At 37.8% G+C, this 25579-nt stretch overlaps 2 protein-coding genes across 2 annotated transcripts in view; one reads left to right on the forward strand and one right to left on the reverse strand.

The window, feature by feature from the left end:
- The window catches only part of LOC134661414 (EF-hand domain-containing protein 1-like), a 49523-nt gene that overhangs the window by 8448 nt on the left and 15496 nt on the right, over positions 1-25579 (reverse strand). The window contains exons 5-10 of the mRNA XM_063517489.1: positions 11519-11682; positions 9444-9540; positions 8126-8213; positions 5829-5979; positions 944-1013; positions 337-453 (exon numbers count right to left, since the gene is read on the reverse strand). Coding sequence (XP_063373559.1) covers positions 337-453; positions 944-1013; positions 5829-5979; positions 8126-8213; positions 9444-9540; positions 11519-11682 — 687 coding nt within the window. The remainder of the gene's footprint in view (positions 1-336; positions 454-943; positions 1014-5828; positions 5980-8125; positions 8214-9443; positions 9541-11518; positions 11683-25579) is intronic.
- LOC134661920 (microsomal glutathione S-transferase 1) lies at positions 20404-21027 on the forward strand. Its single transcript, XM_063518167.1, has one exon. The coding sequence runs from the start codon at positions 20578-20580 to the stop codon at positions 21025-21027; it is 450 nt and encodes a 149-aa protein (XP_063374237.1). The 5' UTR covers positions 20404-20577.

Below are 25579 nucleotides of genomic sequence, written 5' to 3' on the forward strand. Positions count from 1 at the left end.
GCAAAGTATCTTTCCAACTTTCAGATAAAGTTATGTACCTACATATCTACAGTAGGTACCCTACCCATAAGTGCAGTTATCTCAAAACATTTTTCTACTACAGCAGTACAGTCAGCAGCAATATTTGCTGCTGACTGTACTGCTGCGAGCGAGGTGTTCAAAATGATCTTGACGCGACTTTATTGTTAAGAGAATAAGAGCGCCTCAAGATAATTTTGAACACCTCGCCTGCTTAGCAACTACTGTACACTTTTTTGTATCCCATAGATATTTCATTATTAACTGTTTAACAACACAATAGTTTGCAAAAAAATAATTTAGGTAGGCGCGACTTACCTTACCGGCGTTAAGGTTATATTTGATGATGTCCTTGTGAGGAGCCTTTGGAACCAGCCCGAAGCAGTTCTGCAGGGAGTCCTCCGGACTACCGAATCCAGTGTGCGGCGGGTACACCTACAAAGGAAAAAAAATCGACTAAATACAGTTAACATCAACTACCTAACTTTATTGTTTCGTATATTATAATTTCATCTCATTCGAATCGCATATACCTATAGAGTTCGAAAACGAGGTTCGAGGAAGCGAAACGGTACAACGCTTGGAAGTAATTGTGAATAGTAAGAACAAGCACATACATATATTTAAAAAAAATACCTTCCCCCAGGATATTTTTAAAGTTCCGCTCACACTTGTAGGCCATGCAGTTCTATGACAATGTACAAGTAGAAAACTCATGAAACATAGCCCCCATACCAGATTCTGATGCTATGCTTTCCACGTGTTAAAAAAATACAAGATTATAAATTATACGGCGTGCCTACCATTCTAGTAGACATTTTGTAAAAGAAGCAGTTATACTTACATATAATATTTGAAAAAAAAAGTTATTATCTATAGCGTAGAAATTGAAAAAAAGTGATAGTAAAATGACACGACTAGTTACCTTGACGAACTCCTTTGTTTTCTTCTCGAGAATCTCCACGCGCGGCGGCTGTTCTATGTTCAACATCGTTCTAATTATAGACATACATAGCAATTAGTAGTCTAAAAAAGGTTAATCAACAGCCTTAACAACCTCCCATTATTCCTAGAGGTAATTCTGCCGCATTCATCCATTTACTTACTTAAATAACACGCTTCTTGAAAACTTTTATTTTTCATATGCTATTTTTGTATGCCAATCGATTCCATTCCTATCCAGTATCGATAGTTTCCTAGGGATCAACTTACGGTAATGTAATGTACTAAAAAGCCACAGATTAAAGAAAACTTTTTCCATACATTTACTATGGAGAAAACGTGAAATTTAATTCACCGTTTTCTATCTGGTCAATCAGTCCTGTTACCTTTGAGTATATAGCCTAAGGAGATGTGATAACGTAAACTCTTCGAACAAATTTTTTCACCACTTTTAGCGGGGGGCAAGGTAAACACCTACAGCACACCACCAAAAGATAAGTAACTCAACAGACACAGATTTTGCTGTTGCGACAAACGCACACTATAATAAAATTCAACACATCAAAAATTACACGCACACAGAGTTTTCACATAACTATGCAGCATACATACGAACATAATAGTGATGGGTCACATCTGAAGAATGAGTCAAATCAGTTTGATGAATGAACTGAATTGTCTTATACTATTTATTATAAAATTGTAAAAGTGAAAATTCTGTACATTGAAGATATTAGGTAGCCAATAAAATGATTGTTTGTATGTATGGTTGTCTGTATTTATGTGTCTTTGTGTCTTAGCCCGCACGCACAGCTAAACTGTGGAATGAACTGTCGCCCGCGGGTTTTCCGGGTTTATAGAAAACTAGCTTTTGCCCGCGGCTTCGCACGCGCAGGAGAGTTTTTTTTAAATTTTGGACCCCCATTTCACCCCTTTAGGGGATGAATTTTGAAAAATCCTTTCTTAGATCTTATAAGGAACCTACTTGCCAAATTTGGACTTTCTAGTCCCAGCGGTTTGGGCTGGGCGTTCATTTAAGTCAGTCAGGTCTTTCACGTTTATATATATAGATTTGAATTTCGCGCCTTTTTTTTACTGACATTATTTGCTTGATCAGCTATATTAAACAAACTGCAGTGATTGAATGAATGAATGATTCATTCAATCATTCAAATGTTGAGTCGCTTTTTTGACTTTGTCACATCCCTTAAGACCGATTCGTCCCCGTACCACTGTATTCATGTTTACATTTTTCTGTCGTTTATGTATCGCAACGGTTTTTCTTTAAATGGAGATTGTACTTCAATATACATTTAATAGTTATACTTGGTCAACCAGATCTTGACAGTAGAAAAAGGCGGCAAATTTGAAAAATGTAGGCGCGAAGGGATATTGTCCCATAGAAAATTTGAATTTCGCGCCTTTTTTTACTGACAAGATTTGGTTGACCAGCTATAGTATAAATACTTATTTATGATAGGAAACGCAATCTTGTTGCAAATTTAAGCTATCAGATCACCTTTTACACGATAATACTGAACAAGTCACCATTTTTTAAGAGAAACGTCTCGCGACACGGAACGATGCAAAATGGCGGTGAAGCGACTTCAAGTAGTTTTATATAACGTGTTTGAACAGTTGACAAATGTACTTTGCCGGAGGGGGTCGCCCGTGTATCACATCTCCTTAGGCTATATACTCAAAGTCCTGTTACTGTTACATTTAAGAACCATAATACTGTATGAAGACATTGCTGTAGGACTGATGGGCGAGGTAGAAAATTGTGAATAAAATTTCACATTTTCTCCATATAGCTGGTCAACCAAATCTTGTCAGTAAAAAAAAAGACGCGAAATTCAAATTTTCTATGGGACGATATCCCTTCGCGCCTACATTATTAAAATTTGCCGCCTTTTTCTACTGTCAAGTAAATGTATGACGAAAGTTTTTATTAATTTGTGGCTTTTTAGTACATTAACGTAAGTTGACCCCTAGGAAACTATCGATACTGGATAGGAATGGAATCGATTGGCATACAAAAATAGCATATGAAAAATAAAAAAGTTTTCATTTTCATACAAATTGTATGGGAAAAGTTTTCCTCGATTTGTGGCTTTTCTAGCCCGAATTTTTTTTTGCTTCCATACAAGCTTTTGATCCTCAATAGGAATGGGATCGATTGGCATTAAAAAAAAGTTTGTCAAAAATGACCTTTTTCTCGCACCCTGTACCTATGTTTTTTCCAAAATCTGTAAAAGCCAATCTTCATTAATTTGAAATCGAGGGAAGGTCTTCTAAGACCGTTTTCTCGTAGCAGCACGGGATCTGGTAGCTGCCCTCACTGACCCAAAAAGAAAATCCACCCTGTATTTATGTCACTGTATAAATTAGTAATATTTCCTGGTAACTACGAGTACTGTAACATGGTTGTGATAATAGTAACAAAATGACGTAGATTCGCGGCCATCAGTATTGGTTCTCACGACCGTAGTGGGAACCTCCACCTGACTGCAATCACATTGGTCCCTTGGCAATGAAATTCTATTCTTGGAAATTATACTAACAATTGTATAAAGCAGTGATTTTAGCTCTAGTAACAGACTTCAGTAATATCAATTATAGTCGAAAATGTATTAAGGTGATTATTTAGGCACAAACCTTAACCTGTTAAATAAACAAACCAACAAATTGTTTCTTTTATGCAGTGCGGCTGGCTTCCGAATCCCTACCGAGTGAAAATAACAAGCCAATTTAAATAAAAAAATAATTTTACAGTTCTATATGGTTCAAATGTATTGATGATTATGCTAACCGCACTGCAAACAATGCCTTTTATTTGTAACAGCTAGGTACTAACACCAACAACATTTCAATTTTCAAACTATGTACATACATATATTTTTACAAACATATTATATATACCTACCTAATCAGAAGTTTGAAGTACCTATTTCAGGAGAGCTGGCACGAATGGATCGAGTGATAATAATATCTATGTGTGACAAAATGGTTATATATACAGGTTGATTCAATAACTAGGTAGTAGGTAATCGAGTATTTAAACTATTCGTTCTTATAACCGCCCATTTTCTATGAAAATGTTGATGGTTATTTTGTTTATAATAATTAAATACATTAAAAACATTGTTTCTCGAGACTGTCTCGATATCTAGACACGCGGCAGCGTGTCAAGCCATGTCCAAAAGAAGAGAGGTGGCGACGCAGCGACGGTGTGTTAGCTATATATTTATATAACACGAACATAATCTATTAAACGTGAACATGAAATTTGGTTAATTTCTTGTTTATAGCCAAATTTTGTCAGTGACTTATTTATTTTTGATTTGTGCTTTTCGTCTCATTATTGGTGCCACATCCATTAGGTATTGGGGTATTAATAATAGCTGATACTTGATTTTATGGCAATCAGATTTACTACCCAGGTGCGTGCATTAATAACTCACCACCTACCTAGCTATAAATTTAAAAAATGAGCCACGATATCATAAAAGCTGCACTGCACAGGTGAAGAGTGATCACAGAGATACATCAGTGTCATAAAGAACACAAACACTAAAAGAGTATAAAAGATAAAATGGATGGACTCGAATATTATGGCATTAACGCAAACGAGCTTACTCCGCTGAACGTCGGTTGACGTAGAGATTTCATTGTCGACCTTATAGCCGGCACCTACCGTCTACTTATTTAGGGTATTATCTGCACTGAATGTGTAGCTAACCATTGAGGTAACTATCATATGTTATACGCGCGGTCTTATTTTTGTTACATCCTGTATAGTTAATAACCATGACATTTACTTAACAGACTTGTATTTCATCCTGAGGAAAATCGATAAAATAACGTAACGCAATATTGAGCATAAATGCTACAGCTAAGTATTTAATTTAGCGGATAAGATTTACTTGCAAAGTTCGATGTTTCGGACGTCGACGCCAAATTTGGAAAACATGCCCAAGATGCTTCTCGAATATCGGTGAACTGACATTGGTTCCAAATAATTTAATAGACTACCTAACAACGTAGCGATTGAGTCTTTGGGGAGTGCGCAGCGCACACCCGAAACATGAACTGAATTCCGTGTCAGTGAAATGCCTTTCCCATAGGACCTACTCTACATTGAAAATCAAAGTTATTAAATGTATTGAGATAGTAATGTTTTATAACACTATGTTGTAATGTAAAGGTAATCATTTCGGGTTTACACGTCTATGGAAACAAATCTTCTTAGTATGATGTTGAGTTGAAAACTTTTATATCATAGAAAATAAACTTCACTAACTTCTTATACTTAGGAACATTAATATGTATATTAATGAACGCTTATACTTCCGTTTAATAACGATTGAAGACGGATTCTGTGGGAATGGACCGAGTTCCTTCGACAAGTCAATGTTAAAACACGGCCTGGGGATGTGTAGGTAATTGAATTAAGTTTGCACTTTTAACTTGAGGGATGGGTTTGTCCTCGCCGAACACACCATTCAGTTTTGTTCATGGTTCGAAAAGTTTTACTGACTGCCCCCGGCGGGGTTAGCATCTCTCTCTGACTTTAGGACTTCACCACGGTGAAGCTTATAAAATATCTACTTACGTTGACGCAGTGTTTTTGGATTTTTTAATCGCGGAAATGCAAAAAGTACTGCAGGGTGCTGTTATTGGTGTAGTCGGTCCTACAATTAATTACGTTATTATTATTCAACTCTACGTAGGTATAGGAAGTAACAAACCTCACTTTAAAATATCAGACTATGCACTTATTTACTATAAACTTCAGTAGGTTAATAGGTACCTACTGAAGTTCACTGTCTTTGTAAACATTGGGTAGAAATAAAAATATATGTTACCGATAATATTTCCTGGTAAATGCATCGCAGTCGCTGATGAGAAAACGACGACCGAGAACGAAAACCGTCTCTCCCACAATTAGGTCACTCGGGGAGTAATACTCGGTCACCTCTTGGTCGGTCACCTCCATCACAATGGACGGAAATGATACTGAAATCAAATTGCAATAATTTTGAACCATATTTAAACTGAAAAACATGTCATTACTATCAGACACTAAAAAAGTGACGAAGGCCTCTAGTGCCCGAGGCCGGATTCGAACCGGCACGGCATCTACAGCTTTCGCTGTTGAGACCCCGTCAAATGCCCCATCCATCTATCTTTCAGTGTTAAATAGGAGAAACTAATAAATCGGCTAGCACGATTACGTTTTAGGTACCATTAATACTCGTCTTAGGTAATTTAATTAAACTGTTTGATTACAACAACAATTTTAACAACGTTAAGTGCATCGACAATTCGACATTTAAAAGTAGGCACACAAACATGTTCACCCATTTTTAGGGTTCCGTACCCAAAGGGTAAAAACGGGACCCTATTACTAAGACTCCGCTGTCCGTCCGTCCGTCCGTCCGTCCGTCCGTCCGTCTGTCACCAGGCTGTATCTCACGAACCGTGATAGCTAGACAGTTGAAATTTTCACAGATGATGTATTTCTGTTGCCGCTATAACAACAAATACTAAAAACAGAATAAAATAAAGATTTAAGTGGGGCTCCCATACAACAAACGTGATTTTTGACCGAAGTTAAGCAACGTCGGGCGGGGTCAGTACTTGGATGGGTGACCGTTTTTTTGCTTGTTTTGCTCTATTTTTTGTTGATGGTGCGGAACCCTCCGTGCGCGAGTCCGACTCGCACTTGGCCGGTTTTTAGGATTCCGTAGCCAAAATGGGTAAAAAATGGAACCCCTTCGAGTTTCCTCATATCCGTCTGTCCGTCCGTCCATCCGTCCAGCCATCAGTCCGTCTGTCCGCTCGTGGCATCCATTAATATACCTATTATACCTACACGCCATAGACCTACATTAAATTAAAAGTGAAACTAATTTGTTTTTGTTAAAGTTAACGTCTAGGTCTTTTAAAATAATATTAAGGTTTCAATAGCGCTTTTTATTAGGGTTCCGTAGCCAAATGGCAAAAAACGGAACTCTTATGGATTCGTCATGTCTGTCTGTCTGTCTGTCTGTCTGTCTGTCCGTCTGTCTGTCCGTCCGTATGACACAGCCACTTTTTTCCGAAACTATAAGAACTAGACTGTTGAAACTTGGCAAGTAGATGTATTCTGTGAACCGCATCAAGATTTTCACACAAAAATAGAAAAGAAAAACAATAAATCTTGGGGGTTCCCCATACTTAGAACTGAAACTCAATTTTTTTTTTCATCAAACCTATACGTGTGGGGTATAGGTCCTACCTATAGGTCTTCAAAAATGATATTGAGGTTTCTAATATAATTTTTTTCTAAACTGAATAGTTTGCACGAGAGACACTTCCAAAATGGTAAAATGTGTCCCCCCCCCCCCCTGTAACTTCTAAAATAAGAGAATGATAAAACTAAAAATAAGTATATGATGTACATTACCATGCAAACTTCCACCGAAAATTGGTTTGAACGAGATCTAGTAAGTAGTTTTTTTTAATGCGTCATAAATCCCCTAAATACGCAACCCTTCAGGGGCGAGTCCGACTCGCCCTTGGCCGCTTTTTAACGAATAGTTTTGGAAATAATTGTTCCGAAAATCCAAAATAATGTGTCCTTTGACGGGGCGTTCAAATTAATATGAAAAAATGTCAAGCTGCATTTATTATTTTTTACAAAATTGTTTAAGTAAATGTATGGCTTTATTTATAATAACGGTTCACGTTACACCGCGTAGGTTGAGTTAAGAGATAAATCTGAATGTTTATTACTTAACTCTAAAACTGGTAAAATAATCTAGCCTAAAGTGTGTTGTCGTTTGCTTTGTGCACAAGTTTTTAATGAAGGCCGGTCTATTCATTCTTAAAGAGATTCAGGGAAGTTATGAAGACAATAAACTTCTGCAAGTTGTTCACTCATTTCTAGATTAAGAGGTTCTTGAGATAGGCGTTTGAAAACTTCACTTACAACCTTTTTAACATTATTATCACGACAGTATTGTGCTCATCTTTTACATTTCATGACCATTGTAGGCGTCTATGTCGTTAAATTAGTGGTATTGAAAATAATACTGGCAAAGAAGTTATACTTATATCCCGAAAATTAATAACACATCCCCAGACGAGCACCTTACCACCATATTATATTAAAACTCACCTGGCCTCTCCTTCCACTTCTTGGGCAACTTTCGTTTTTTCAGTAGCAGAGGGAAAGGCTCCTTTCCACCTCGGCCATCATGCAGTTCCTGTAATTACGGATTCTGTAAAAACTGCATTTTTAAGAAATGTAACTCAATACATAACATACGTAAAGTAATCTAGCCATGGGTTTTCATGGGTAATCACAAAATTTTCATTAATATAATGAAAAAAATATTAGTTAAATGATTAGTAAACCCATTTCGTTCAGCGACAATATTTAAAAGTAAGTAAGGTCAACGTGGCTGATTCCGTCATAGGGGCTATTCCGTGTCCACGAGCGTATATTTCTTTGATTTTCAATCTTAGGAAAAAATAACCATCTGCTTTTGATTGCTGAAACTAAAAGCAATCGCTACTTGGTCGATGGAATTATCAATTTTGTTCGTTGTTCGAGAAAAACGCTAGTAGACGGAATAGTCCCTACGACGGAATTGGCCACATTGACCTTAATTTATTTATCAGTGTGTCACGTTCAAACACATTTGACTGATGCTATCTAATGCTATTAATGTACATTTTGCATGCTAGTATTTAATTTTCCCTTTTACAACGAATGCTTTCATTATTCATGCGGGTTTAAGCTTCACTGCCGCTGGTGTACCTAATGTTCTCGAGATTGTGCACGGAACAATAAGTAAGTAGCGTGGTTAAGACAAATGGGTCTACGAGCTTCTTGTACCTACTTACTACTCAAGGCGTTGAATTTTGACGATGTTTACCGTGGTTTAATGCTAAGTAAAATAGTAAAGGGTTTCTTATTTCAGGCAAAAAGATGTCTTTTCTCACACGAAGTGGTCTATATTACCTTTACTTATTAATAGATATAATAGGCAGAACACCCGTCCCTCAATATAGTAATTAATCGAATCGAATATCATTGACATGCTATTACTTTATTAGTTATCAATTACCATTGTATGATTGCATTCGATTCATATCATTAGTAGTAATGGGCATATAATACCAGCCACCATTCCATCCCATTACCATTATTATCCAGTTAAAGCATAATTAATGTTTAATGCGCGCGCAAACAAATTTCAGTGACATAAATGAATTAAATTGATGTGATCGAACCTTTAAAAAGTTTAAAAGGTGGATACTTATTTAAAAAACAGCAAGGATATATTTTAAACAGTTTACGAGGTTTCTGGAGGTGGAGAAAGTATTAGTATACTCTCGCATTTCTCTTAAAGCTATATATATTTGTAATAAACTTCGTTGGATTGTTATTTCTTACATAACAGTTACCCATTGATGAGGCAATTACCTACCTTAATAGAAACCGTATCATCTTGAAGGAAGTACAACAGTTTATAGTGGGTTAGTTCTCCGTTTTCGGCATCTCTATTGTCCCAATACACGTCGAAACTGAAAAAGAAAAGGTCCTACTTATTTATTATCCCGCCATATCAGTAAAACTGGCGCTGGTGGCCTATCGGTAAGAGCGTGCGACTTGCAATCCGGAGGTCGCGGGTTCGAACCCCGGCTCGTACCAATGAGTTTTTCGGAACTTATGTACGAAATATCATTTGATATTTACCAGTCGCTTTTCGGTGAAGGAAAACATCGTGAGGAAACCGGACTAATCCCAACACGGGCCTAGTTTACCCTCTGGGTTGGAAGGTCAGATGGCAGTCGCTTTCGTAAAAACTAGTGCCCACGCCAATTACTGGGATTAGTTGCCAAGCGGACCCCAGGCTCCCATGAGCCGTGGCAAAATGCCGGGACAACGCGAGGAAGATGATGATCAGTAAAACTACGGACTGCTTATAACGCCACCGAGACTGGCGTGTGGTCAACGGTAGGCGGCTGAACGTATCATACAAAGTTTTTATACAAACATTAACTTTATTAAGGTGGACTGGAAGAGATCCCCGAAATGGATAAGTTCGCCTTTGTACAAATGATGTGTGTTTTTTCATGTTTTACGTTTCTTTTTGTACAATAACGTGTTTTACTAGTAAATACTACTACTACTACTACATTATTAACTAGAATGCACTAAACTCATAAGAAGCTCAGAGGGCCTACCGCGAACCACGTTCGACGTGTTACCTCCCTGTCACACTTACGTTCGTATTTACAAGTGCGACAAAGAGGCAACACGTCGAACGTGGTTCGCGGTAGGCCCTCAGGAAATTCAATTCTATTACGCCGCGCGGGTGGACGCCGTTATAGCTATGTATGAATGCCGGTCGCCGCGTCGCCCGCCTTCGTCCGCCACATAGTCTTATGCCTTATGGGAAACGGTCGAAGATATATCTTCACAGCCTCCAGATCTTCCAGATCTATAGATCACAGCCAGAAACCGCTACCAAGTTTTAGTATGTCTACCAATTTTTTTAATAATATCAAAAGTTTAGAGATACATATATGTACATACATAATGTGTATTAATTATTAGTCTTTCGAAAGAAATCTGTAATACCTATTAGTTTGTTTCAAATCACATTACTGATGAGACTGACCAATATTTTTTTTTATAAGAAATAGTGCCTGGAATGCTTTTTTTCGTTTTATAGACAGAATGAGCTTTGCAATGTGTCGAATGAGGCGCTTTCTTCCTTTCTTCCTTTACCTTTGCCAAAAATTGAACGATGAATTGAAACTTGTCTCAAAACGTAGGATAGGTACTTACCTCTGCAATCTGATAACTTTGAATTGTCGAGTGTTTGACGCCTGTGAGTTAAAATTAACGCGTGGTTTTGTTAAGTAGCGATGATATTTTTGTTCGAATTACCAAGTGTTTAAAAATGAATGTTCCTGGAACATCTCTTAATATCGAAATATAAAGAGATATTCTACAGGGAACTCGTGATATGTTCGAATTATAGAGAGATTCAAAGTATCGCTGGAATGATATGCACCTTTAAAAAAAATCCACTGCTAATAATGATTTAGAAACTTGACGAGTTGAGTAGTTACAGTTACAAAATAATCACGTAGAGATACTGACTAGGGCACTGGTCTTGGCCTTGACCAATGCTCGAGGAACTGTCTTCAAACGTGTGTTATATTAATCCGGTACACGTGGTGACATGCTGGCGCTAACCCTTTGGCCCCTTTGCCTATGTACCGGCGTAAACAGGTATATCATATTGCACAATACGCTTATGCTCGCTGTAATAGTTTCACTAATTGCTTCTGATATTCATTTAGATCAGCAATTAGCGCTGACAATAGTAGTATTCAGTCTTGCAAATCCTTTCAGGATCAATTTACTTACTGTGTAAATTTTACCCAGCTATCTAACTAGAATATCTACAGATGATTATTATTCAAGTTGTGATATTTTTCTACAACATCTACTCAATAATAGGATCTAAGGACAAGTCAGTCAACTCACGCGAGCACCTTCCCGTCGTACTCGAGGAAGCGTCGCAGCCGGTCTTCCTTCTTGGCCTCGCGGTGCGGCGGCGGCACGGACTTCCAGCGCTCCCTCTGAGTGTACTGGTCCACTGGGAGCTCTTCCTCTTTCGATAATTCTATCCCTTGGGATTCTAACCATTCCTGTTGAAAAAAGATTTTTTAATAAGTAGGTTAGAGCGGGACATGTTGGACCCCCAGGCTGGAAAATTAAATAACAAAAAGATAGGAATGTGAAGATGAACACATCGACCTATCGCAAGCTCCTATGTTGCGCACGAGATGGTTAGATGAATGCATGATTTTTATTTTTTCGCACTTATAACTTACAATTGAGGTAAGTACTTAATGCAAGTTCTCCTAGATCTGCGAGAGTTGCGAGACCAAATTCTACTGCAGGGACAATCCTTATCACTTGGCTAAGAGCAGTTTCCGCCTCGGACGATGTTTTCCTGATTTCCCCGTTCCACTCTGACCAGTCAGTCGCATGCAATCGACATTGCCGCACGACAGCGCTAGGCACTGGCTCCCTTACTAGTGATTACACTTTCTCCACAAACATTTCTATATTAGTAAGTCTAGGCTAGGACTACGGGAGTCGATCGATAACTAACTAACTATAATAGCTCACTACTTGTATTTTCAGTATCAGTTTCCTATAGTTACACAAATAAGTAATAATGTATTTAGTTAGATTCATAGCTATATCCTACAGTAAATTAAATAAATACCGCAATACGAGAAATAAATGTCTATTGCCTGGATTATTTTATTATTCTCGACTGCTTAAGATAATATTTTTTATTGATTCGTATAACTACTGTAAAAAATACCATTGTAATTTGTATAGCAACCTACATAGCAACCGTTGCATTAGGTGCATACCTATTTTAATCCTTCAAATTACTAATGACCGAAATTAACAAAACTGCTTGGTAGGCTTACACTTTAAATTTAGACTAAGTATTTAGCTCCGTATATATATATATATATACAGTGTGTAAGTCCAATACGGGCAATAAATTAAACCAGGTATAAGAATTTACCCGTCTAATCATTAATTAAGAAGTTTTTTAAAGTTACACTTAATATGACTCCGTAATGAATTTTTATCACATGTACCAAGCAGCAATGTACTGCAAACATTAAGAAACAGAAGATGACATGACATTACGAGATACGAGCTTTTTATTGTAACTGCTAACAAGCGTTGACAGTTACTTTAAAAAGCTCGTATCCCGTAACGTGTGGTGTAGTGATGGGTAGGACATAAATTTAAAATGAGTTTGTATGAGTACCTCATTTTCTAAAATGAGGTGTTACAATGTCTTACTTCAAATGAGGTGAGGTACTAGCATATTTTCAGCATCAACTATTCCATTAATTCCAACAGCGACAATTTTTTTAAGATGTATGAAAGCTTGCAGCGCTTACGCTTGTTGTCTTTCGTGTTTAATTGTTAACGTATTTTCGGTGGTGACGCGAAGCGATATTGAAGTACGTCGCGTGTCGGTCTCACTCCCTCTTTGGGTATTTCTAATTCATTGTTTCATTTTGAAAGGATTTTTGAGGGGTTCATGTCACAGAGAGGCGGTGAGTGGTACAAACTCAACGCATTTCTCGGTGGACCTTTTGTCGTTGCAATGAGGTTTGTAGTTCGGCAGTTGACAGTGTGGATCATTACTCGTTTCTTCATTTGAGACATTTGAGTTTTGAGTGTCGGCGAGCAGGCGAGCACCTAGCGCCTCGCGCGATCCAGGGACTCTGTTGCGAGTTGTGAGGAGTGGTCGCGAGACTCGCGAGTGAATTTGAACGGATAAGAGTTTTTTTGAAATTTGAAGTGAGTGAATGATTTGTGTGGCAAGAGGTGTTTGTGATGCGCGCGAGTAAATGAGTAAAATGAATAGAGGAGTGAAGTAAGACATTTTTGCGGTACGAAGTACTGCGACAAATTAACAAAATGAGTGGTACAAATGAGGTGCCTCACGAGTGAGCGACTCAACACTAGTGTGGTGTATTACATTGCGGGCCGAATTATTTTGTATGGTTAAAATTTTCATTGCATTTCTAAGTAAAATGTATCTGAATTAGATATGAGCGCCGATAGGCAGTTAGCCGGCGGCGGCGCGCCGGTCAAAATTGGTCGGCGGCGGCGGCGAATCGGCGGCGTGGCCTTGAAACACCTTCGATGAATGAAAAAAGAATTCAAACCAAAATTTTACCGAAAAAACATGTTTTTGCTGTAGGAAAGTTAGGAAATAAATGCATTTTTTATTTTCAATGATAATTTATTGAATAATGGTACGAAAAAAAAATGATATCGTATAAACTGTGGATAGGCGGTATCGCGCGGCATCAGAGGCGGTCTTAATCTTGGTGAGGCTCTGGCCGTAAGATCTTAGCGAGGCCCTTATCTTTTGAGCTAAGTTAAAAATTGCGAAATGACTGTATCAGGGAAACGTCTTGTCGACAGTCCAAAGAAAATCGAGCTCCGTCATTAACCAATATCGATTCATCAAAACCGATTTTGTCAAAAAGTGAGGCCCAACGCCGAGCTCCATGTAACACCGAAGACTTGATTTCGACGCCTCCCAATGCGAGGCCAGAGGATGAGCTGCAGGTAAGCATACAGCTAAGAATCGAACGCCAAGTGTAAGCTTGGCTGACGGCCGAACGCCTGGAGCGCCGATTGCGGCGCGCTTCTGTGCAAGGCCGAGCTGCAAGAGAGCAGAGCGAGGGCGCAGGCCGATAAAGACTGAAGCCATAGTGTTAAAGATCTGGAGCTTTCCTGCGGGCGCATTCGTGCGACGCCAAAGGCCGAGCTGCAATGGAGCTAAGATCGGAAAAGGACCAATGCTCAAGCGTTTTAAAACAGGCCGAAAGTTGAGCTCCAAACAGGGCCAAAAACTTGCAGGTTCAGATAGCGGCTTAATTCCATGCGAGCGATGCAAGGCCAAAGATTGAGCTGCGAGAGAGCAAAGCTTGAAATTTAAACAGTGGCCAAGTTTAATTGAGACCGGATTCCGACGCCCTTCCGTGCGAAGCCAACGGCCGGACATTTGGACGTGGAAACGCTTAATATCTCAAAATTAACCCCCTTTTATGCCTTTTAAAGACTTTTAACCATGCTTGCAATGGTTAAATTCGCGGTAAATGACGGATGGTTAGCTGGCAAAATTAGTTAAGCATTGGATCGGTTAATCGGTAATCCAAAGATGTGGGTTCGAGTCTCACGTTAGCCAGAGTTGATCACAGTTAATTTTTTAATTGTGATTGACATATGTGTAGTGTATATTATATACAATCTATAAATTGTAATGTGGAACGTTCCACAATAAAATGGAAGGAAATCAGTATGTTTATTGTAATGAATCAAAGTCCTTGGTACAATCATTTACTTTTAATTTACTCCGACTAGTTACTTCTACGTACACTCTTAAACAATCTTAAGTTCACAAGCAGTAACCTTCGTGCTAAATTTAGTGTTACTCGTTCCAGCGCCGAGCGAGAATGAATCTTCCACCCCATGGTACATTATATTTATACTCTTTTATCATTACAATCTGCGGGTAGGAGAGAAGGGTCATTTTCGCGACGACCGACAGATTAATTAACAAATATTCGGGTATACACAGATCATATTTTTAATCACTACCTACTGAATACCATTATTTTAACTCTAAATCTTAAGAAATATCACACTCGGCCATCCGACTGCGTGCTACCTCCGGTGCACGATCAACAATAATATCACACTCGGCCGTGTTGCCTAAATGCCTTTACAGTCCTATTTATCGCTTATTAATCGCTTTATTATTACTTACTTAATTTTACTACTTAATTTTAGGTGCATTGGTGTTAGCAGTAATGCTGTAAAATTTGTTTTCAATAAATATCAAATATCAAATTTATTTTAGTTGTAGTCAGTTTATAGAATACTAATACTCTTCATTGTATACCTCATTAGCATTTATACTAAAAAGCATGTAAAGGTTCACGAAATACATGTACTTTATGAATATAATGTTTTTTGGGGAAGCTAATACGTAATTACATTAACAACTTAATCAGGCTTGTAATTAACAGTTGCAATGGGTGTACGATTACAATACTAGGCTACAAACTTGATGACAACTTCCACTCGTAAGATCCCTCTTGACCGTCGCCTTGACTCCCGCGGTCCTTCGTACGGGTCATCTGAGAGAGGCCACCGTCGTCTGCGCCCGCTGTTGTGACGACATCTTTCTTCAGGCACCTCACGCTCGACTGTCGCAGTGTACCACGTCATCTGTCCACCGTCGCTGACCTCATTTTTTTCCTGTAATTAAATTTCAGTGCGCTGTATGATTGTTTGTTAAAATTTATTTTCACCCTACACAGCATGCTTTTTCCTGTTTAAATTCTACGAACTCTCTAAACTGTCCAAACTCTCTTTATTAAACTCTTTAAACTCATTGAACAGACGCATTGAACAGACTCGTTAGTCTCATTGGACAGACTCGTTAGTCTCATTGGACAGACTCGTTAGACTCATTGGACAGACTCGTTAGACTCATTGGACAGACTCGTTAGACTCATTGGACAGACTCGTTAGACTCATTGGACAGACTCGTTAGACTCATTGGACAGACTCGTTAGACTCATTGGACAGACTCGTTAGACTCATTGGACAGACTCGTTAGACTCATTGGACAGACTCGTTAGACTCATTGGACAGACTCGTTAGACTCATTGGACAGACTCGTTAGACTCATTGGACAGACTCGTTAGACTCATTGGACAGACTCGTTAGACTCATTGGACAGACTCGTTAGACTCATTGGACAGACTCGTTAGACTCATTGGACAGACTCGTTAGACTCATTGGACAGACTCGTTAGACTCATTGGACAGACTCGCTAGACTCATTGGACAGACTCGTTAGACTCATTGAACAGACCCGTTAGACTCATTGAACAGACTCGTTAGACTCATTGAACAGACTCATTAGACTACTCGGACTACTCCGACTACTCAGATCTATCAGACTACTCAGATCTATGGACTCTGGCAGCATACCTGCATATCTGCATTCATAACAGCACATCTACATGGCTGTAGACTATGAATGTAACAGCATATCTACATGGCTGTAGACTTTCTGGCAGCACACTACATGGCCGCACTCTTTAAAACCTTTAAACTCAACTCAAAACTCTTTAAACTTTAATACCTTTAAACTCAACTCAAAAAACTCTTTAAACTTTAAAATCATTAAATTAAACTAAACTTTAAAATCATTAAACTCAAATCTTTAAAACCATTAAACTAATCTTTAAACTCAATACTTTAAAATCATTGAACTAATCTTTAAACTCAACACTTTAAAATCATTAAACTAATCTTTAAACTCAACTCTTTAAACTTTAAATCTTTAGCTCAACTCTTTAAACTTTAAAATCTTTAACTCAACTCTGTAAACTTTAAAATCTTTAACTGAACTCTTTAAACTTTAAAATCTTTAACTGAACTCTTTAAACTTTAAAATCTTTAACTCAACTCTTTAAACTTTAAAATCTTTAACTCAACTCTGTAAACTTTAAAATCTTTAACTCAACTCTTTAAACTTTAAAATCTTTAACTCAACTCTTTAAACTTTAAAATCTTTAACTCAACTCTTTAAACTTTAAAATCTTTAACTCAACTCTTTAAACTTTAAAATCTTTAACTCAACTCTTTAAACTTTAAAATCTTTAACTCAACTCTTTAAACTTTAAAATCTTTAACTCAACTCTTTAAACTTTAAAATCTTTAACTCAACTCTTTAAACTTTAAAATCTTTAACTCAACTCTTTAAACTTTAAAATCTTTAACTCATCTCTTTAAACTTTAAAATCTTTAACTCAACTCTTAACTCAACTCTGCAGCACACCTACATGTCCGCACTCATAAGCAGCACACCTACATGTCCGCACTCATAAGCAGCACACCTACATGTCCGCACTCATAAGCAGCACACCTACATGTCTGCACTCATAAGCGGCACACCTACATGTCCGCACTCATAAGCGGCACACCTACATGTCCGCACTCATAAGCAGCACACCTACATGTCCGCACTCATAAGCAGCACACCTACATGGATAACTGGCCATAAGATTTGGTTAAGTACACCACCTACATGGTGACTAACTTCACTATTACCCACCTACATACATAGGGAACTAGACGTTAGATCTGGTTATAGTACACCACCTACATGGTGACTAACTTCACTATTACCCACCTACATACATAGGTAACTAGACATTAGATCTGGTTATAGTACACCACCTACATGGTGACTAACTTCACTATTACCCACCTACATACATAGGTAACTAGACATTGGATCTGGTTATAGTACACCACCTACATGGTGACTAACTTCACTATTACCCACCTACATACATAGGTAACTAGACATTGGATCTGGTTATAGTACACCACCTACATGGTGACTAACTTCACTATTACCCACCTACATACATAGGTAACTAGACATTAGATCTGGTTATAGTACACCACCTACATGGTGACTAAATTCATTATTACCCACCTACATACATAGGTAACTAGACATTAGATCTGGTTAAGTACATCACCTACATGGTGCACATACATAACAGCCAATTCAACATTGAAATTTTAAATTTTAATTGTTGCTATCCAACCACCTACATGCCACTCATACATACTAATGACAACGTGTGATTAAGCCCTTGGGAGCTGACAGGTTAATAGAGTCCTTTTATTCATTTCGGGAACTAAGCATGACTTTACTATTAGATCATTTAGCTCATACTATGAAATAGATTAAGTTCAGTATTCGAAACTCAAGTATAGGATGTAGGTACACGTGTTAGCAACACTAGCAATGTTTAAAAAAAACACAAATGAAATGTGGGTAAGGAATTATTTTGAATAAAAAAATATAACAGGCGGGTATTCTGGACAGGCAAGATGATCGAGGTGTAACGGCTGGTTCTTTGTTAAAATAATATACGTTTAATTAATTGGAAAAGCAAAATACATTGATTTACAAATCAAAGGCTGTATATATTTCTGGAAGCAGATGACCTTCTAATACACGTAAACACTTAATTTAACGACAGTACGTATTTTAACTAAATCTGCATAACAACCGAGCACGTTTATACTTAAAAACATACTACTACACTGTACAGCCTAATCGTAAGTATTCAAATTCTAAGATAACTTGTAACCACGGACTAAAAATAACATGACTCTTGTAAAAAAAATAAGGTTTTCAACTCGCTCAATGCCTGTATCGATTTTGATTAGTAGCAGATTTATAAATTACGTAACACGTCTGCATTTGTTACTTCAACTTAACCATGATCGCGTATCTACATATTCTCAATCAGGCTTTAAGATTATAAGCATTATTACAACTTAAAACTTACTACCACAACGTCCGAGTATATAAAACATGTATATGTATACTAGGTACTCACACGTTCTAGTCCTTTTATGGGCGCCGTTGATCACCACGTCTGACTTGTAATGAATCAAAGTCCTTGGTACAATCATTTACTTTTAATTTACTCCGACTAGTTACTTCTACGTACACTCTTAAACAATCTTAAGTTCACAAGCAGTAACCTTCGTGCTAAATTTAGTGTTACTCGTTCCAGCGCCGAGCGAGAATGAATCTTCCACCCCATGGTACATTATATTTATACTCTTTTATCATTACAATCTGCGGGTAGGAGAGAAGGGTCATTTTCGCGACGACCGACAGATTAATTAACAAATATTCGGGTATACACAGATCATATTTTTAATCACTACCTACTGAATACCATTATTTTAACTCTAAATCTTAAGAAATATCACATTATTACAAGCATATTGATGTTAAAATTGATATTAAATCATTTCGTTTCCCCAAGACTAGTAGCGCGGTTACTAGACAGATAAGTTTGCAATTGCCTTCGATATTTTTGAATTATATGGGCCTAAAATACCTTGTGAATGCCTATAAACTGTTTGAAGTGGCGCCGTTAATGATCTAAACTCGATTAAAAATATATTAACTAATTCCGAAAGTAGTAGTAACTACCAAGGTCACGCCGATGCCACGCCGATAGCGCAGCGTCGGCGGCGGCGGCGCGAAAATTTTGTCGGCGGCGGCGGCGCGCCGGCGCGGCGCTCATATCTAATCTGAATATACTTTTTAGGTCCTATGCTCCGTCCTATGGTCCGTTTAAATATTCGCCCGTATTGGATTTACACACTGTATATATATATATATATATATATATACAGGGTGACATTTGAGTCGTGATCAGTAATGTTTTTCTAACTCCATAAACAACGAGCAATTTAATGCCCCTACTCTTACTAAAATCAGACAAGATTTTTTTATTTTTTGTTTATGTTTTGTCATTTATTTTACTTTTATAAGTGGATTTAGGATATTACAACGGCTTATTAAGATATTTTAATTAGTAAATTGAATCGCCTCTTTGAATCGGAACTGTCATTGACATCATTTTTGTCATTTGTTCCAGTTAGAAATAAAATTTACTTAATTTTTCATTTGAAATATCTTACAAATCTGTTCAAATACCACATTGCCACTTGTAAAAGTAAACGAAATGACAAAAAATAAACAAAAAAAAAAAAAATCTTGTCTGATTTTAGTAAGAGTAGGGACAATAAATTGCTCGTTGTTTATGGAGTTAGAAAAACATAATTATTACTGATCACGACTCAAAATGTCACCCTGTATATATACCTTTAAACAGAAAACGTTATCGTTCGCGTGGACAATATTATTAAACCTGCGTTCCAGTTCCTGTTTTATGGAGACTGTTTAAAATCACTTTTAAGCCAGCAATGTAGACATTAGCTATGCTTCAATAGTCGCAGTACGGTGAATGCATAGCCGTATCTATTTTCCGGCCGTCGTCGTTTATTAATCATTCTAAGTGTTACTATCTGAGCGTACAGACCTCTTTTGTTGCCTGTAGACAGATCAAAACGGGGATAGAAATGCTTTTGTCACTGGAAGAGCCAGCCGTAAGGTCGTACATCATGTACTCGTCTGTCCTGGCGCTTAAGATGTTAGGAGTGGCGACACTGACATCACTGACCCGCGGGCGGCGCAAGGTGTTCGCGAACCCAGAAGATGCGAAGGTGTTCAAGGGGAAGGTAAAGATGGACGACCCGGAAGTGGAGCGCGTGAGAAGGGCACACTTGAACGACTTGGAGAATATTCCGGCGTTCTGGATCCTGGGCGCGTTGTACCTGACGACGGGTCCAGCGAGCGCGTGGGCCACGCTGCTATTCCGGCTGGCGGCGGCGGGCCGCGTGCTGCACACGCTGGTGTACGCCGTGGTGCCGCTGCCGCAGCCGACGCGCGCGCTCGCTTACCTTGTGCCATACGGCATCAACGTATACATGGGAGTGCAAGTCGTATTACACTATGCGAGTGCATTGTGATTACACATATTAAGCTTTTTTCTGGTTACACATATTAAGCTTTCTTACCGACACGTATGACATTAATATCCAGATTTATCAATTATTATAATTACCGAAGCTATCTATCTTTTAAGTAATATATAGATATGTTATAATATGGGCATTTTAACTTAAAAGTGTACTTGTTACTTTTTTCTAGAAACTGTCAACTTAAGGGTTATATTTCTACTGAATAACGAGGGCTATCGATTTACAAAGGAAATAAAGTGTGCCAAAAAATAATAGCTTTTGTCATTATTGTATGGACCATATTGAGCGGAAATTACCCATAAGTTCTTTTTCACACTGTTTTTTTAAAGTCCGTTAATTTCAAGGGCGCATTCGCTTTTTTTTAACTATACCATTCAGTTTCCTTAAATGTACTTAGCCATACCCCGAAGTCACGGAGTTTTAAATAAAACACCGTGTAGGTCTAGTAAAAAAAAGCAAAGGTAATCTAATTTTATCTAGATTATAAATCGTCGCCAAAAAGCACAATCATCTAACTCTCAAGGATGTGTGTGCAGTGTGCACAGTCGGCTAAGTACCAATCGTATTTTTACGACCCCCTCTTCGACCCGCAAACAGCGCTGCCGCTGCGCCTCCGCAACCCCTTCTTAATCACCTTCGAAATGGGGTTTCAAGGAGTAATTACTACTCCGCTTTCTTCTAATAGGACAGTTAATAACTTTTTTGTTCTTTATCCTGAGGATATCAGCTCGGAACCTAAAGAAATATTTTAATCACTTTCTAAATGGGGTTTCAAGGAGTAATTACTACTCCGCTGTCTTCTAATAGGTCAGTTAATACATTTTTTGATCCATATCCTGAGGACATCAGCTCGGAACTTAAAGAAATAATTTTCACCCATTGGTGTGGCTCTCCTGATTGTTCAAAAATTGATGAGAAAGTTGCATTTTATCCACACGTGTGGCAAAGTAATCTGATGCAAATTTTGAATTGTTTCCTTGTGTTGGCTGGTAGAATTGGCTTTTGAATGATAAATATTTAATAACGGGCATTTGGAATTGATTTTGTTTGATATTTTACAGCCAGTATTTTCCTCGCGGTTACCACCTTTGCGGTCGCCTTTGCACTCGCTACGCTCGTGGTTCAATTTTCACTTGCTCGGTGCTCGTGTGCAATATTAGCACGAACGGTTAAACAAAAACTTTGCCCCCCTGGTGAAACAAACAAACATAACGTGCCTAAAATTCACTGATACATAATACTTTCATCTGCTTCGGTGTTCTCAATCAAGATACGTCAGCTCAGCACCCTGGGTCTTACACATATAAATATTTTATGAGCAGCATCCCATTTGCACAGATCACAGGGTCCTTGATATCGGACTTGTACATATCAATGTATATTTATATGTATATTCAATGTATGTAAGTGATGTAACACGACCACAGATACGGTTGCAGCAGTCGCCAAGCCGCGAGTGCGAGCAATGGCACCAGGCCACCACCGCACGCGGGTCACGCCGACAATAAACACATCTCATAAGTCCGCGGCGCGGCCCGGCCTTGCCGACGGCTTTATTCTAAAAGCCATTCGAAGGTTTTGTTACGACAACCATTCGTTTCGCATTATTGCTCTGTTATTGCATAGGAACCACGCTTTGAATCTTAACTTGAATTGATTATCTCTTACGTACTTTTTATGATCATTTTTATTTTTGGGGATTTAAACTTTTACATATCCTTACTTTGCAAGACCTCTCAAATCTTAAACGTGCATTGTAAGTTTGGTGGATACAACTAAACGGAGTAGCCATTAACAGGCTTTCCCCTCTGTCGAAAATAGGCGGCCAACGGTCATACACAATGTATGGACTGACGTTTATCTGACATGGCTATTTTTACGTTACGCATACATTTGACGTTCCCCTCCCCCGCAAAAATCGGCAGACTGTTTTGTACAGAAAATTACAGACATGGCGTCTCCGTTTGATTATATCCTCCAAGATTGTAAGAGACCACTTGTGATTTACCTATGTATAGGTATCAAATTTCTGACGTTCGTAACAACTCTTAATACCTAAATGTGTAACGACACGTCTTATTAAAGTTTATGAGTTACTAGCGAACCGCCCCATCTTTGGACGGGTAAACCTTAAAACACCTTAATAATTGCTCTATTGATAGGTAAAAACCGCATGAAAATCGGTTCAGCAGTTTTCTAGTTTATTGCGAATATACAGACAGACAGACAGAACATATAGAAGATGACACTGTGCTTTCAAGCACATCAGTCTATTGAGTTGTAAACTCGTGAGTCGATAAAAAAACACAGTTACCGCAGCTACGGTTGCAGCACTTGCAGCAGACGATCCTGGGACTTTAAATAATCGAGTCTTCACTAGATAACAATTATGTACCTACTTTGGATTAGAATAATATAGGTATAATAGTTAACATGTCGTTAGTATTAATTTTCATAAGCAGAAAAGGTAGGTAGGTATATATATATATATAACATTATGTACAACATAAAAAAAACATTATGTACAACCTATACAATTTATATATAAGGATATTTAATTGTATAGGTTGTACATAATGTTTTTTTTACCTAAAACAATATAACATTTGAATATTATCATAGGTATGTACTGCTTATTGTGAGAATTATTAAACTTTTTTATAGGTATTATAAGAAGGTAAATTGCCATTGAAGTCATTGTTTCCATTTTCACCTGAATTAAAAAAATATATAATTAGGTCATGTAGGTATATAGGGTCATTGTGCTAGTTTCCGTCCATGCTCTAGTTTTCGTCCACATGACAGATTAGCAAATAACATATTTGATATTTAATTTACTACTTGCCAAATACATTTTTTATGTAGATAGATATATTGTCTCGACATTAAGGATTGTATTAAGTCCAAATTTGTGCAGCAATGTAGATTTATATTCAATTTCGTCAAGTGGACGAAAACTAGAGCTGGACGAAAACTAACGCACCTACCCTAAATAGGCAAACAATTCATTGTCGTGATTTCAAAGGGAGTTTTAATTTCGCCTGACTGCAATATTTACAAATTTCTTCGCCTATCGAAGTATCGAGTACGAAACGGACTAAATTCCCAACACGGACTAATTTATAACAATGTTAGGATTCATTAATTTGTTCACTGTCATATTATGTTGATGTTGACACCGGGAGCCCTTAAGACTAACGATGTTTAGTTCGGCTCTGAATGAACATTATTCATACTAATTACTAATTAGTGGTAAAGCGCCGTGGGCCACACATATTGTAGATATTATAAGTAGTATTTAGTAAGTATAGTAAGTATTACTTGTAGTAGCTTTTTGTTTACCTAAATAAATGAAAATAAAATATACTTACTAAAAATACCTACGTCTACCATAAGTACCAGTAAATGTTCTTGCTTTTACACCATTGTGAGAACCGATATCAATGCAAAACAATAATCTATACTTATTGGTTCTTGCTACCGTCGGCGCCCCAGCCCCTGCATTGAGAATTCAACCAGTAAACACCCATCCGAAAGGTCTTTGAACAATACAAACCATGCAGCACATACCCCGTTTTGTCACGAGTGCGCAGGTAGGTAATCACTAAGCGTCTCCGGCATCGCACAGCGTAATAATAATTCCACGCGGGGCTCTGGACAGTTCTAGTAAATCGACGAATTATCTTATTTTTACAGCTCGGAATCCAAATCAAACTAAACAACCAAGAATACTCCTCAAATCAAAGACAATCAGCCAAGAAGGTAAGCTTAATACATTCAATTATTTTGATCTAGAATCCGCCATGTTTATAGGTTATATTGTATCTACCTACTACATGTTTTTAGTTACATTTTATGTTATAAAATTAAGAAAAATCTCGTTTACTACTCTTAAATATGTCTGCAAATAGGGTAGTATTTGTCATGTGTATATTGGCAATGTCAATTTAGGATTTATAATAGACGTTTGTTAGATATTTCGGTAATGCGAACGAGCACGGACGGACAGGCGACAACGTTACGGGAGCGCGCGCGGCGCGGACAAGGTCAACCTAATGATATGATACTTGATACAACTTTCTGACTGATGTAGATGTAGATATGCTATACATTATATTTATTAGGTATATTATATTCGATGCACGATAATAAATATTAATAATCTTATTAAATCTTTGAAACAACTACAATTTTGCACTCTAGATCGTACAAGTTTTAACCAATAATGAACGGCAACCAACGTTTAGTACTGTTATAATATTTATTACCTACCCTGATTTTACCTTGAATTTCAGTTTTAAGAATTAATTACTAGCCCAAGCCTGCGACTTCTTCTGAGTATGTCTTTTTCTACTCCCGTACTTTATATGTCATTTAAAGGGTCGTGCACACACCTTTAAAGCCCTACCTTATAAGGTGAGTTCGACTAAGATCGGACACCGGGTAAGATCGTATGATTCAAATTTCTGCCTGTTGCGGGGCTTTTTTTTTAATGCTGGCAAGGTGATGCAATGCGCTGTTTTGTCCCGGGCATTGCATC

Source organism: Cydia amplana, chromosome Z (genome assembly GCF_948474715.1).
Source record: "Cydia amplana chromosome Z, ilCydAmpl1.1, whole genome shotgun sequence".
Classification (NCBI taxonomy): Eukaryota; Metazoa; Arthropoda; class Insecta; order Lepidoptera; family Tortricidae; genus Cydia; species Cydia amplana.